The sequence below is a fragment of the Poecilia latipinna genome, unplaced genomic scaffold, assembly GCF_001443285.1.
Source record: "Poecilia latipinna isolate Pla-1442-1.1 unplaced genomic scaffold, P_latipinna-1.0 Scaffold488, whole genome shotgun sequence".
NCBI lineage: Eukaryota > Metazoa > Chordata > Actinopteri > Cyprinodontiformes > Poeciliidae > Poecilia > Poecilia latipinna.
The window spans coordinates 243,862-257,264 of NW_015113104.1; the positions used below are offsets into that span (position 1 = coordinate 243,862).

Sequence of the window (13,403 nt, forward strand, 5' to 3'; positions counted from 1 at the left end):
CGCGCCATCATGACAGCCATCAGCGGGTTCAAAATCGCTGGAAGTCATTGGGATGACATAAGGGTCAGCTCAGAAATCCTCTACACACACACACACACACACACACCTACACACACACGTGGATGTAAGTGGAGGCTTGTGTGTATGTCAGAAAGGCTTATGATGACCTTCAGCAAGTTGTCTTCCCCACATCTAGACACCAAAAAAGTGGCAAGTGAGTGAGTGAATATATATATATATATATATATATATATATATATATATATATATATATATATCCTAATAGGAGGGATAAAGGAAAAGATGATTTTCTCTTTTTGTTACTCTTTCGTTAAGCTATTAATAAGTCAAGAACATGGAAAATTGCATCCCACTCTGCATCAATTTTTAAGAGATAAACAGTCATTAAGCAAAGCACAACTCTAAATTATGTGACCACATGTTATTTCTATTTGAGCCAGATTTTTCTCTCCTGCAGAAAGCTGCTGATCCCCCACTGAGGACTTTACAGCCAGGTGGGTGAAAGTAATTGAGCCTGATTAAGCAAAGCTGTTTTCAATTTGCGTTCATTAAAACCTCCTTTTCAGTACTAACACAGAGCCTCTGATTTTCTTGGAAGCAGTGTAAAAGGCTGTGCTAGTAGCTTTATTTATTTATTTATTTATTCATTTATTTTCATATCGGATGCCTGTTTTCAACTGAACACGCCAAAATGAGGGCACCTGTTCAAGCAGCTCACTGGATTCCTGCAAAAAAAACGAGGAGAGTTCGGGATCATTCCAAATTCATCTACAAAACTCATAAAGAGGTCAGAGCTGCTAGTTCTGTGTTGTGCCCAAGAACTGTACATGTAAGATATTGTTTTGGATGAGACATTTTTATCCTGCACATAAAGATCATCTTTATGATCTTTATCATAAAGATCTATGATATAAATGGATCTATGGATCCAACATTTTGGATCCATAAAATCCGAAGTGTTGGATTTTATGGATATCCCTGGGCTAAACTTTTTTTTTTTAAATGTACCCACCTTAACAGGTTCACTGTGCAAAGATGGAAATTCCAGATTTCCTGTCCAGTCGGCATCTCTGTTTCCCCAGACCTCTCCTACTCAGACTGGTGAGCTCTGAAGCATCTCGGCTGTCAAAGCACAACAGACTGAGACTCATCACTCTGCAGGAGGTTGATGCTGCTATCGCACTCTTAAAAAAGACGACTCGTGCAAGAGCTGCTGCATGAAGTATTGGACTCTATAAACTTTTTTTACTGTGGTGTTAATAAAAGTAAATTTTTAAACTGTAGTGCTTCTGTCTTGCTTTGTAGGTAGACATGTAGAATCTAGTGACATCTAGCTGTAAAGAAGGGAACTTTTCACATAGCCGCCCTCTTCTCAGAACAAACAAGAGCCACTTGGTGTAATTTGATTGGGCAGATCTGTGACAGGATGCCTGTTGACCCGTATGGAAACACTTGCACTCGTTTTGAAAATTTAACGGTTGAGGATAAAGTAGGAAATTAAGATGATTTCAGGTGAAACTGTATCAAGTTGAATTGCCTGTAGCCGTAAAACAAGACGAAGGCAAACCGGCTTGGGTCATATCTGCATTGTAATGATGCTCAAGTCCTGTAAGCTTTCATTCTTCAGTGTTTTTTTTTTTTGTCATTATGTCCTGCTGAGAAAACTACACCATTTACTCCAGGTGTTTGAGGAATGTGCCAAAACTGAAGCAGGACTGAAGTGTATTTTGGGCATTTGTCCCAATCTCGCCACTGATGCGTTCTCATGTTGGAAATTTGTGTTTGAATCTTAAATTTACCCTACAAACTTAAGCTTTGATTATTCCATTTATAAGGTTGTTTTTGGCAATTGAACCTGCCATGCCTAAAGTCTGTTTGTTTTTTTGTTTTGTTTTTTAACATTTTCCTCAAACATTCCCTCAGAAATGAGGCCGGTAAGATGCATCCAAATAGGGTGTAAATTTCAGTAAAACTGAATTATCACTGGACTTGAATCAGTTCTATGAGTATTTGAAATATAATTTTAAATGTTGGATTTTATGGATAACGCAGTTCCCCATTGAGTTTTATTTATTAGAACGTGCCAAATATTCCTAGTCCCTATTAAAGAACTATACTGCTCAAAAAAATAAAGAGAACATTTCACTTTAATTTTGTGTGTGGCTCCAAATAAATTTGATTTTCATTGATGATTTTTGTGTGATTTTGTTGTCAGCACATTCAACTTTGTACAGAACAAAGTATTCAATGAGAATATTTCATTCATTCAGATCTAGGATGTGTTATTTGAGTGTTCCCTTTATTTTTTTGAGCAGTGTACAATTACTCAAGATGTAAATGACTGTGATATATTCTCAAAGGTGTCAATTTCAGCAATGCTCCTTTAAATTGAGCATCATGGTTGAAGTGAACTTAACCTTTGATTTGTGGTGGTTGATTTGAGATCGATGTGCTTTACTATACATTTTGACATATAGTTTTACTATTTTACTGGGGTTTTTTTCTTTAAACTTTGCACCACTTAGCTTTACTCACATTTATAAGTTGACATAAAGTTTAAAGAATTAAAATCCCTAAGCATTTCAACTGTATAAGCGTACACAGAGCATAATGTCAAGGACTATTTGTAATCCAGATTTGTGACTTTTATTCCACATTAGGTGGTTCCATTTAAAATAAGGAGTAGCATGTGGAGCTGCTGCTGCTTGCGCCTCCTCTCCCAGCTCTGAGCACCGGCAGTGCTCCCTGCTCCTCCTCTTGCCTCCGCAGCTTCTCTGGGAATACTGCGATCTCTTCCTCGCATTTGAAGGTCCAACTCCGGCTCTTGAAGAGGACGCAGAGCTGAACCTTTCCATGCTAGCTTCGACGCACATTTTTACGCATGAATTGATGCGCTCTCATCATTCCAGGCGGACCGCGCGGATTTAAGCTTCTGGTAAGATTTAACGACTTGCACTACTTGGAAGCGACGCTTTCCTGTTAATGAAACCGTAAGAGGAGAAAGTTTTATATGCGACTATTTCCATAGCTGCATTTTTTTATGCGCAATTTGGTGACGCGTGTAAAGCATTGACTGTTGTCAGCAAGGGCGTTGCTAAGATTTTGTAAGACGGGGGCCTCAGCCCAGACGGAAAAATGGAAATATTTCCTAAAAAAAAAATTAAATACAAAAACATTTCAAACCCTTTTTGGACAAAAAATGTCTAATACATTGTGTCAGATGCTTGCTTATAATAGCTTTTTTTAAGTATGACAAAAAAGGTGAGAAATGTTGGAATTAATAATTCTCATTAGTTACGTGAGTGATTCTATAATTGCAGATACATTTGATGTCCAGAGTCATTATTTTTGGTCCGGTATATTAAAATATTTCAATTTTTAAATGCTTTAGTAATTTATTACTCATTTTAATGGATCATAATATTTAACAAGTAAAAACATTTAAGTAAATACATTTAAAATTGTTTTATATAGCTGAAAAACCAAGACTTCTTGTTGTCCGAGTTGGGTACTGTCTTTTTTATTAACCTGAAAAATGATATGTTTTATGATTTTTCTTTTGTGAATTTGTTTTTTCTATCTTTTTTTTAAACTGCCTAAATGGTCAATTTAATAACATCACATTAAATTAACTCAAAATACCCTTATTTTTGAAAAAATATGTGTCCGAGAATTTTTTGTCAACTCTGTTACCATATGGTTTTGTCCCTGTAAATCTGTGAAATTGCCTTCTACGGCTATATAAACTGCATAAAATTAAGTCATTTACTTTTACTGATAAGACCTCAAACACACAGAGGTCTATGTGCCATTCTCTGGGAAATATTTTAGTCTAAAAATCACAATCACCAGGGGTTATTGTTTTCAACGTCAATCTTGTTACCAAAGTATCATGAGAAAAATACCACAGATTTTTGATCAGAGACAAGTTTATTTAATGGTTTTTAAACCATTATCTCAGTGGTGTCATGTTTTTTTCACAATTTCTACTCACAAGTGGAGTTTTTAATAAAAATGTTTGAAATTGTCAATTCTGTTACCATCAACTCTGTTACCAAATAGGGTAACAGAGTTGATGGTAACAGAGTTTTTAGTTCTAAATTATTATGGTCCTGTCAATTCTGTTACTAACACCAACTCTGTTAGGTAACAGAGTTGACATGTTTATGACATACTTTCACACACACAAAAAAAAGGAAAACTGTTGTCCAGAGCACAATATACATAGTTGGTTGACTTCTGCTGTGATTTAGTATTACTGACCAATTTTATTTCTAAAAGAATGATGGTTTTCAATGAGTTTTAATGAAAAAAGTTTGCCCCTGTGCTAATAACTCTGTGAAAAGTTGAGTATCTTTTCATTTTTTAAAATGTATTTTTAAGTAAAACATCTCAATTTAAAGTATTTGGGTAGTAGGACACTTGGTGTAATGGAATAAAAATATTTTAGTCTGCTAGAATTTATTGTTTTTTTTCACTCACTGTCTACATTGTCCGTAACAGAGTTGACATAACATACCGCAAAACATACGTTTTTTTCTGAGAAAAAAATATAAAATATGTAGCTAATGTTTGGCAATTACAGATTTTTTAAAAGTTTAATGCCTTTTCAATAGACTACCTAAGAAACTTTTTAAGAAATGAAAAGTTTTTTTCTGTCATTTCTTGAAGTGCCAAATGTATCTCCAATTATAGAATCACTCACATGCTGCCATCCAAAGGAATCCCATAATGCTTGGAAAAGAGTGACTAATGTGACCCCTGGACCTCCCTGCTGAGCAACTGAGCATCATGGGATGTGGCACTTCTGTTGCTACTGAAACACAAGTAAAGCAACTGGAAACAGGTAAAAGTAACTATATATATATATATATATATATATATATATATATATATATATATATATATATATATATATATGTATATCCAGCCATCCATTTTCTGTACACCCTTGTGTGGGATTCATATGAACTAATTAGGAGAGTATGTCAAAAATTGTCGAATAAGTTGGTGCAAACAGAGCAAACAACCTAATTTACAGAGCTTAATATTGATGTTACATAAAATATAAGCAAAGGATAAAGATTTAACAGAAGTTAAAGTAAAATGTAAACTTTTACATATTATTTTACATCCAAATAAAATATGTTTTTCTCATGTTTTAGTCATATCTAAAATATGACTAAAAATAGAAATATACTTTATTGTCCCAGTTGATAAATCCAGGTGATAATATATAAAAGACAGTGCAGTAGGTGATCAATATTAATAGGTTATTCACTCTACTGCTGTAATTAGCCATTTGTTCTCTAAATCTGAATCACTCGCTTCATTTAAAAGCTTGTTTTGGTTTCTTGTGTTTAACCCTATTTTAAGTAGCACTTCTTAGCTACCAATGTGCGGTTCCATGTGGCTTCTTCCATGTTTTGCTGTTTTCTGTCACTGTGTTTGCTCTCTCGTTGCAAACACACACATACACACCCACACACGGGCATTCAGATGTTTGACAGATAGTAGTTTTTTTCTCTTCCCAGCTTGTCTTTTCTCCTCTCTTTAATGAGTGTTGTTACTCCCCAAAGCTTGCTTAATTCGTTCAGTTTTTCCACTCCCACTGTTGCCCATGAACCTCCCTTGTGTCTTGTTATCGCTCCTGTTTTGTTTGTCTGCGTGTGCGTCTTCATGTGTGTCTGTGTTTGCACATGACTTCATTCAATTACCAGCTTCTCGTGCTGACTTGTGTTTCCTCTCACAGATGAAGCTGTTAAAAGCCCCAGCCCGGCACTCAGTAAGATCTTTTTAAGTCTTTGACTCGTCTCCCTGTACACGGATGCATACGTATAGAACCACGCAAAAGAAAAACACCCTTTCTTGCACTTTCTGAACTACTGTGTGTCTTATTGGGATTTTATCTGACAGATCAACACAAAGTGACACAAAGTTGTGAAAGAGATAGAAAAAGATATGTGGTTTGATATGATAGTGGCACATAGTAGTAGGAGTGGCATGCTGTGGGAATGCTTTCTTCAGCAAGAACAGTGGAAGATGGGTGATGATAAGCAGGACAGCACTGTAAACTCTCAGTGTTCTCTCAGGGGTTTTAACCATTTTTTGCCAAGATGTCCAGAGGTTTGGTTTGTAGCATGCGTCTTACTTGCACAGTAGTATGTTAGAATAAAAAGGTAAAGCCAATGTAAGTTCTTCAGGGAGCTAATTTATATCATCTGCCATGTGGTTGAGCATACTATTACACTTCTCCTTGGTTTATAAAGTCCAACATCTGATACTGTCCTGCAGTGATGAAGGCAGCTGCTTTGATCCAGCGGTGGTACCGGCGCTACATGGCCCGACTGGAGATACGAAGGAGGTACACCTGGAACATCTTTCAGTCCATCGAATATGCCGGAGAACAGGACCAGCTACAGGTCTCTCTCTCTCTCTCGCTCTCTCTCTCTCTCTCTCTGCCTGATACCTGCATATCTGAATAGTGTTTTCATAGAAGCCACCATAAATCTCTCATGTCCTTTTGTCTTCAACTCTCTAGCTGTCCAGTTTCTTCACTTACATGCTGGACAATTTCACCCACCTTCACGGAAACGGGCCTGGTGAGACTAAAACAGCGCTAGCATTCAGATTTATTGTTTTCATTAAATGCTAGATGTCTCCTGTCATGAATCACGAATTCCCTTTTAATTCCATCGGCGGCTAAATTTGGTAAGCTTCAATTTGATGCTCTTATTATAGCTCCAAACGTGTTGTTTACAATTTAGCGCGGCCTGTTATTCAAAACTACTTCAGGCCTCGGTAAGTGGTGACATTTTAGTGTTTGTTAGTCATCAGCCGGAGCTAAGTTGCTGAGAAATAAATATAATTTCACATAATGAGCACCATTTTTGTGAAACAACTATGTTTTGGTCTAAATAAGAAAGCCCAACGTACACCCTGTTGCTTAGTAACAATCATGAATGTGGAGGCTAGCGTGTTAGTGTGTAACTGCTGCAGTGTTCGTGTGTGTGTGTGTGTGTGTGTGTGTGTGTGTGTGTTTATTGCCGCTCATCCGGCTGAAAAGCAATGCTCTTCGTCGACAAGCTAAGCCGCAGCTCATCCTCACGGCCGATTCTCTCCTGCATGTCGTCTTTCATTGGTTTTATATTCAGCCGTCATGCAGACAGGGTGGTCATTGTGTGCCGCGGACATCTGTGCTTTTTGTCTGTGTGTGCAAGAGACCGAGAGCAGAACAAAGGGAATTTAATGGACAGCAGACAATAGCCCCTACTAAGGTGGCCTGTAGGTAGATGTCTGCTTTCTGCTTGCATAAATTAGAGGTTGTTTTTTATTTTTATTTGCATGTCATAGTGCTCTCATGTCACACAGAGCTGAAAGTGATACAGTGGCAAGCTACTTAAAGGAAGATACTGTGTTGATAATATTTTCATTTCACAATTTGTCTGATTATAATCAATGTTCCTCTGACCCATTCAGACTCAGAATCTATTATGTCATATTCCAGTCATACAAATGGCCTTCATCATTACACTGTACTTTACAGTGACTTTGTATTTTCTAAGATTGGAGATAGCTGTTTGAAACAAAAGAAAAGGCCTGGGTTCTCATGTGTTAACTAAGAACAACTGAAATGAGTTTTTCAGCTTGTGAACATATCGTCTCCTCCAGACTTGATCTCCCAGCTGCTGGACCCCGTCATTGACCCCTGGTTAGACAGAGAGACCTGCTACAAAACGATCCCCATCCCAGAGTCTTACACCGGACCTCGTATTTTGTTTCCTCTGTCTGTCTCTGACACAAACGCCCTCCTGAGTGCTTTTAAAGAGCAGCAGGTACCAACATGACACTTTGTTTCGTCCCGATGCAACAATAAATGCGTCTTGAATACGGTGGACCTCTTCTTTCTGTGCAGATTCTACATGCCAGGTACGTCCTGCAGCTGCTGTACGAGAGCAAAAAGCTCCTCGAACAGATGCCGAATATTGTCCATTTGTCAACATCCTACACCAAGGAGATCACCATATGTGGTGAGAAGTCTCAGTTTCAGTTCTCCTCGTTAACAGATCCAGCGTTGTCCTTTCTCTTGCACAGTAAGGCAAACCTGAAAACATTTGTCATTCTGATGCTGTCAGCACTTAAGGCTAGTAAACACCTCAATAAATGACCGCTGCTGTCTTTAAATGTGTCATAACTACTGCTGCCTGTGTCTTAATAGCAGGGCTGGAAGATATTTGCACACTGATCAGGCACTTGACTTCTCGTCCACAGCTGCCTCCTCACACCGACTTGCATCTCATTAAACTTAAGAAAACCTGTGATAAAAACAAAGAACACACGCTGTTTGTGTTGAGGTGGTGCCAATTGGAGATGTTTGCATAGAAGTTGCAGTTTAAGCCATTTAATTCAATTTAATTTTCATTTCTTTTGGACATGTTCCTCATCCAATGTGGAAACAACTCTGAGATCATCGTCCTACCAAAACAGTTCAGTTGTTTCCGTGTCTCAAACATCTTTTTGTTGCTTTGACATTAACTTGAAGAATATAAAGGTTGTTCCACATTATTTCAATGACTTTGCAAAGTCCTCAGCATGTTGCTGCTAATGCCGCCATGCTTTATAGTTGGTGCAGTTTTCTTAAGCCTCTTGAAGATTTGTGAGTGCAACCCAGAAAGTCAACCAAACTGAGAAAATTTCAGATGTCATGGCAGAATTATACCTGCTGTTTTTTACAAAGTGCCTAGGTACAACAAGCAATGTATTAGCAGGGGTACATACATAATACCTATACATGAAAGGCCTGTTTGTATAATAATTCAGGCCCTATGTGGTTTAAGGAAAATTCGGAAAATGTTCATTTAATTATTGTTTTGGAAAAAGAAATGTCTGCTTTTTGGAAAAAGAACAAGTCAAAGAAATTCAAAATAATCCAGCAACCCTTGATTACACAAGGTGCACAAGTGTGTGTATCTTTTTACCCAGAGCTGTATGTCCATGTCAGAATTAGTGATTTTTGTTTTTTCTTTTTTCTCTTTTTTTTTTTTGTCGCAGGTGATCTGCACGGCCGGCTGGATGACTTAGTTCTGATATTCTATAAGGTACCCTAAAACAGAAATGTCTCTGTTTGTAGAAATACACAACAAAGCTTACAAAGAATAAAATAAAATGTTTGTTCTGGTCAAAATGTAGTTACTTTTTTTTTTGTTGATGTCCAGAATGGACTGCCTTCTGCTGAGACGCCATACATCTTTAATGGAGACTTTGTGGATCGTGGGAAAAAGTCGGTAGAAGTGGTAATCCTCCTACTTGCCTACCTTCTGCTTTACCCAGACCACATGCACCTGAACAGGGGAAACCACGAGGATCACATCATGAACCTCAGGTGGGTGTGTGGGGGGGGAAAAAGAAAACATGGAGAAAGAAAAGTTCATCCCCAGAAGTCCTCAAGAATTTTTTCTTGCTTCTCAGATACGGATTCACAAAAGAAGTTATGCAGAAGTATAAGGTAAATCCAGCAGATAATGACATTGTTCCTCCTCCACAAAAATAACTAAGGATCTGGTGATTTGGATTATTTTGGTCCACCATCATAAGATCTGTTTGTTTAACTGCATGCAGACCCATGGCCGTGAGATCCTCCAGCTGTTTCAGGACGTTTTCAGCCTTCTGCCCATCGCTACAGTCATTGATGCAAAGATCCTCATTGTGCACGGAGGAATTTCAGACCAGACTGATCTGGAATTGCTCAGCTCCATAGAGCGGCACAAGGTCAGAGAAAATCCATAGCTGCCTTTTGATTTTGTGTTTTATAAACTGCAAGGATTTTTTTCCCCCGTCATGTGAGGGCATAAAAAAATCACAGGTAATCCAGATGGTATTAAAGTTCCTTACTTTAATATTGCTACCCTTTAAAGTTCTTCACATATTGTTACATTAAAGGAAACTTAAATGCTTTTCGTTTGGATTTTAAGTGACGGACTGCCACAAACTAACTGTGAAATGGCGACTTTTAAACATTTTTCAAACAAAAACATGAAAAGTATGTTGCACGCCCATTAAAATGCATCATGGTTAGTGTATTCAGGCCTCCTTTGCTCTGACAGCCTGGAATAAAGGAGTTTATTTAAGGGATATGCATGATCCACTTTTCAGATATTCAAACAGTTTTGTTAACCATGTGTCACTTTGCGCTACAAAAATAGAAGACAAAAAAAAGGTAATTAAAATTGAACAACACAATTACACCATTTTGTTAGTAAAAATGGTGTAATGTTGTTTCTGTCACGGTTAACCCGAGCTAAAGCTTTTTAAATCACTTCCGTTGAGATATTTAGGGGCTTTGCAGGATGTTCTGCCTTCTTCTCTGAACATCTGTGTTAGTTGTTGACCTCACATCTTGTCCTCTCAGGTGAAATCCGCCCTGAGGTTTCCTAGACGCAGCTTGGAGCAGCTTCACATCGGTCAGTCCCATCGACTGGGCAAAAGAATGAGGCCGACGGACATCTCTCGCCCCAGCAGCAGTCGCAGCTACAATGGGAACCACAGGACTCCCACCCTGAGGTCTGATCTCTTATCTTTATTTGCAGATGTTTAGTCATTATTTATTTATTTTACCAAAATCCTGACTTTTCCTGCTACCTGCTCTCATCCTCAGAAAGAGGAGATGCAGGCTGAGCCGGCAAGATAGCGGAGCCTCCACTTCATCGTCTTCGTCCTCATCGTCGTCCTGTTCTTCGCTCTGCTCTCCTCGAACTCCCTCCTGCATCTCACCCCAAACGTACCCCTCGTCTCCCAGCACACCCTGCAACGTCCTCCGGGTGCCTTTCCTGGACTCTCTGTCCTCTGTTCCTCTCCCGTCACCCCCGCAACAGGAACGGGAATGGAAACAGGTGAGAGATTTTTCAGCTCTCTTATGTTGCATATATATGCAAATGCGTTTGTGTCCACTCTTGCATTTGCCAGATTGTGGATATATTGTGGAGTGACCCTAAAACCCAGGAAGGCTGCAGCCCCAACTCCTTCAGAGGTGGAGGCTGCTACTTCGGCCCCGACGTTACTCAGAGGCTGCTGCACAAGCACGGACTGCAGCTGCTCATCCGCTCTCATGAGTGCAAACAGGAGGGATACGAGCTCTGTCACAGCGGACGGGTAGGACACATTCACCTTGCTGTTGCTGCCCAAAAAACTGTGACATGTTTGAACGGGCACAGATGAACTTGTGCATCTCATAGGTGATCACCATCTTCTCAGCATCAAACTACTATGAGGAGGGAAGCAACCGTGGTGCTTACATCAAACTGGGAAAGGAACTGGTGCCTCGCTTCTACCAGTACCAAGTCAGCCGCACAACCCGCAGGCTTACACTGACACAGAGGTGCAATGCAGTCGCTCCTAAATTTAAACCAAAGTACTTAGAGTAATATTAGTAAATAAGATTTATCTGATGCTAATCCATGTTTGCCTTCTTCCACTTTATCCGTCTCTTTCTTTGCTTTCTCTTAAAGATTTATGTGGTCTGAGATCAGTATTGGCTCTTAAACCAGAGGGAGTCTTTCTGAACCCTGAAAGAAATGGAAAAAACTATAAAACAGACAAAAGTTTCCACATTTTAAAGAATCTGTTAACTATCCAGTTCAGGTTTGATTTGCACTGGTATTTTGAACAAATGCTGACTATGCCACAAGCTCCCCAAAAAGTGGAATAACTCTTGGATTTAATGGAATCAGAACCACCATTTTCTAATACAGCTATGTCTTCTTCTGTAATGGGCTCCTGTAAATAAACTATAGAAAACTGCTAAGCTAAGTGCAAGTAGCTGATTCCCCCCGAGCTCCACACCACATGCATGTGCCGCCCTCAAGCAGCATGCCACCATGGGTGGTGTGCCACAGGGCCCACATCAGGAACCACTTTAATCTGTGATCACCCATCAGGCAGAGCTGTGAGGTGTGTGGTTCCCAGTCAGTCATCATACAGACATTTGCTGGAACCAGTCTAAGTGCACATACCTCGTCTTTAAACACTGTGAAACTTGCATAGTGTCCCCAGCTTTGGTTATCTTGAATGTTATTATCATTCAGAACTAAAATATTGAAATAAAATTCTTGGTTTATAGCTTGTTTTTTAAATTTGTATTGCAGAGTTCGTGCAGCTGAAGGCTCTGCTCTCAGGGCTCTAAAGGAGAAACTGTTTGCCCATCGATCTGAGCTGATGACGGGCTTCCTGCAGTACGACCCAAATGAAACCGGTACTCTCTGCTCCTTCCAGCGCCACACAGGGGGGTGAGGGGTCACCCTTGTTATCACATGAAGCTGTTACCTTAGAAGCAACCTTTGTTACAGGCTGCGTGTCAGTCGGTGAATGGGCCAAGGTGTTGGAGTCTGTCCTGAGACTGGACTTACCCTGGCGGACACTTCGTCCACACTTAGTCCATCTGGCACCAGATGGCAGTGTTGAGTATCAGTCCTGCTTTGAGGATGTGGGACCAGGAGCTCCTCTGCCTCAGGTCAGAAGATAAAGTACCCAAGTGCTGTATGAACAAATATTTACTAATCCCTGATAGGAAATGTGAAACTAAAAGACAAATCTTATAATTGTACTTTATAGTAATTATGCTATATTTGCTGCATGTGTTTTATTTTTGTTTGTTTTTTTAGGTTGCTCCCACCTTGGCTGAAACTCTGTTCAGATACAGAACCGACATCGAGATAATTTTCAACATCATAGACAAAGATCATTCAGGTACATAAAACTCTTCAGCATGTTTTAAGTTGGTTCGTCTTGTTCCCCACCAACTAAAGCGTGTTCATGGTGGATGTGGATGTGTTAAGGTCTGATATCCATTGAGGAGTTTCGCCACACCTGGCGCCTTTTCAGCGCTCACCTGGGGGTCGCCATTGACGACAGAGCCATCGATGAGCTGGCCCGCAGTATCGACTTCAACAAGGACGGCAGCATAGACTTCACAGAGTTCTTGGAGGCCTTCAGGGTGGTGCACAAACTGGACATTAAAGATCATCAACTGAGCGAAAACGCGGATAAAGAGAAGTGTGCTTGAGTATTTGAAAGGAGACATAAACTCGATGCGAAGAGATACACCTGCTGCAACCTCCAGTATTAAGGTTCTTTTAATGTCTGCTATTTATTTGTTTTGTTTAAATAAATAAAAAATAAATCAGCAAAAAAACTTTTTTTTTTCTCTCCTACATTTACAAATTCACAAGCAGTACTTATCCAGAACCACATTTCCCATGAATGCAAAAAATGAAAAATAAAAATTGCTTCCTTTGAGTCCACCATGTTTATTTTTCACAAGTGTTTCAAAGTGACTTCTTAGGTGTGCGCTTGCATGGTAATTGGCTCATATACTCTGGTTTTCTACC

The 13,403-nt window shown here is 39.3% G+C and overlaps 1 protein-coding gene and 1 long non-coding RNA gene across 2 annotated transcripts; both read left to right on the forward strand.

Moving 5' to 3' along the window:
• Positions 1-199: 199 nt before the first annotated feature.
• Positions 200-1,304, forward strand: LOC106952020 (uncharacterized). The gene is made up of 3 exons (XR_001425908.1): positions 200-214; positions 479-808; positions 1,042-1,304. It is a non-coding gene; the product is annotated as an uncharacterized LOC106952020 (long non-coding RNA).
• A 1,399-nt stretch (positions 1,305-2,703) lies between these two features.
• Positions 2,704-13,308, forward strand: ppef1 (protein phosphatase, EF-hand calcium binding domain 1). Its single transcript, XM_015039849.1, has 19 exons — positions 2,704-2,956; positions 4,717-4,867; positions 5,774-5,806; positions 6,316-6,443; positions 6,563-6,623; positions 7,693-7,856; positions 7,937-8,051; positions 9,073-9,119; positions 9,237-9,403; positions 9,490-9,526; positions 9,640-9,789; positions 10,430-10,581; positions 10,676-10,910; positions 10,984-11,169; positions 11,253-11,395; positions 12,162-12,268; positions 12,363-12,526; positions 12,678-12,762; positions 12,852-13,308. Exons 2-19 carry the CDS (start codon positions 4,813-4,815, stop codon positions 13,076-13,078), a joined length of 2,256 nt encoding a protein of 751 aa, XP_014895335.1. The 5' UTR covers positions 2,704-2,956; positions 4,717-4,812; the 3' UTR covers positions 13,079-13,308.
• Positions 13,309-13,403: the final 95 nt, after the last annotated feature.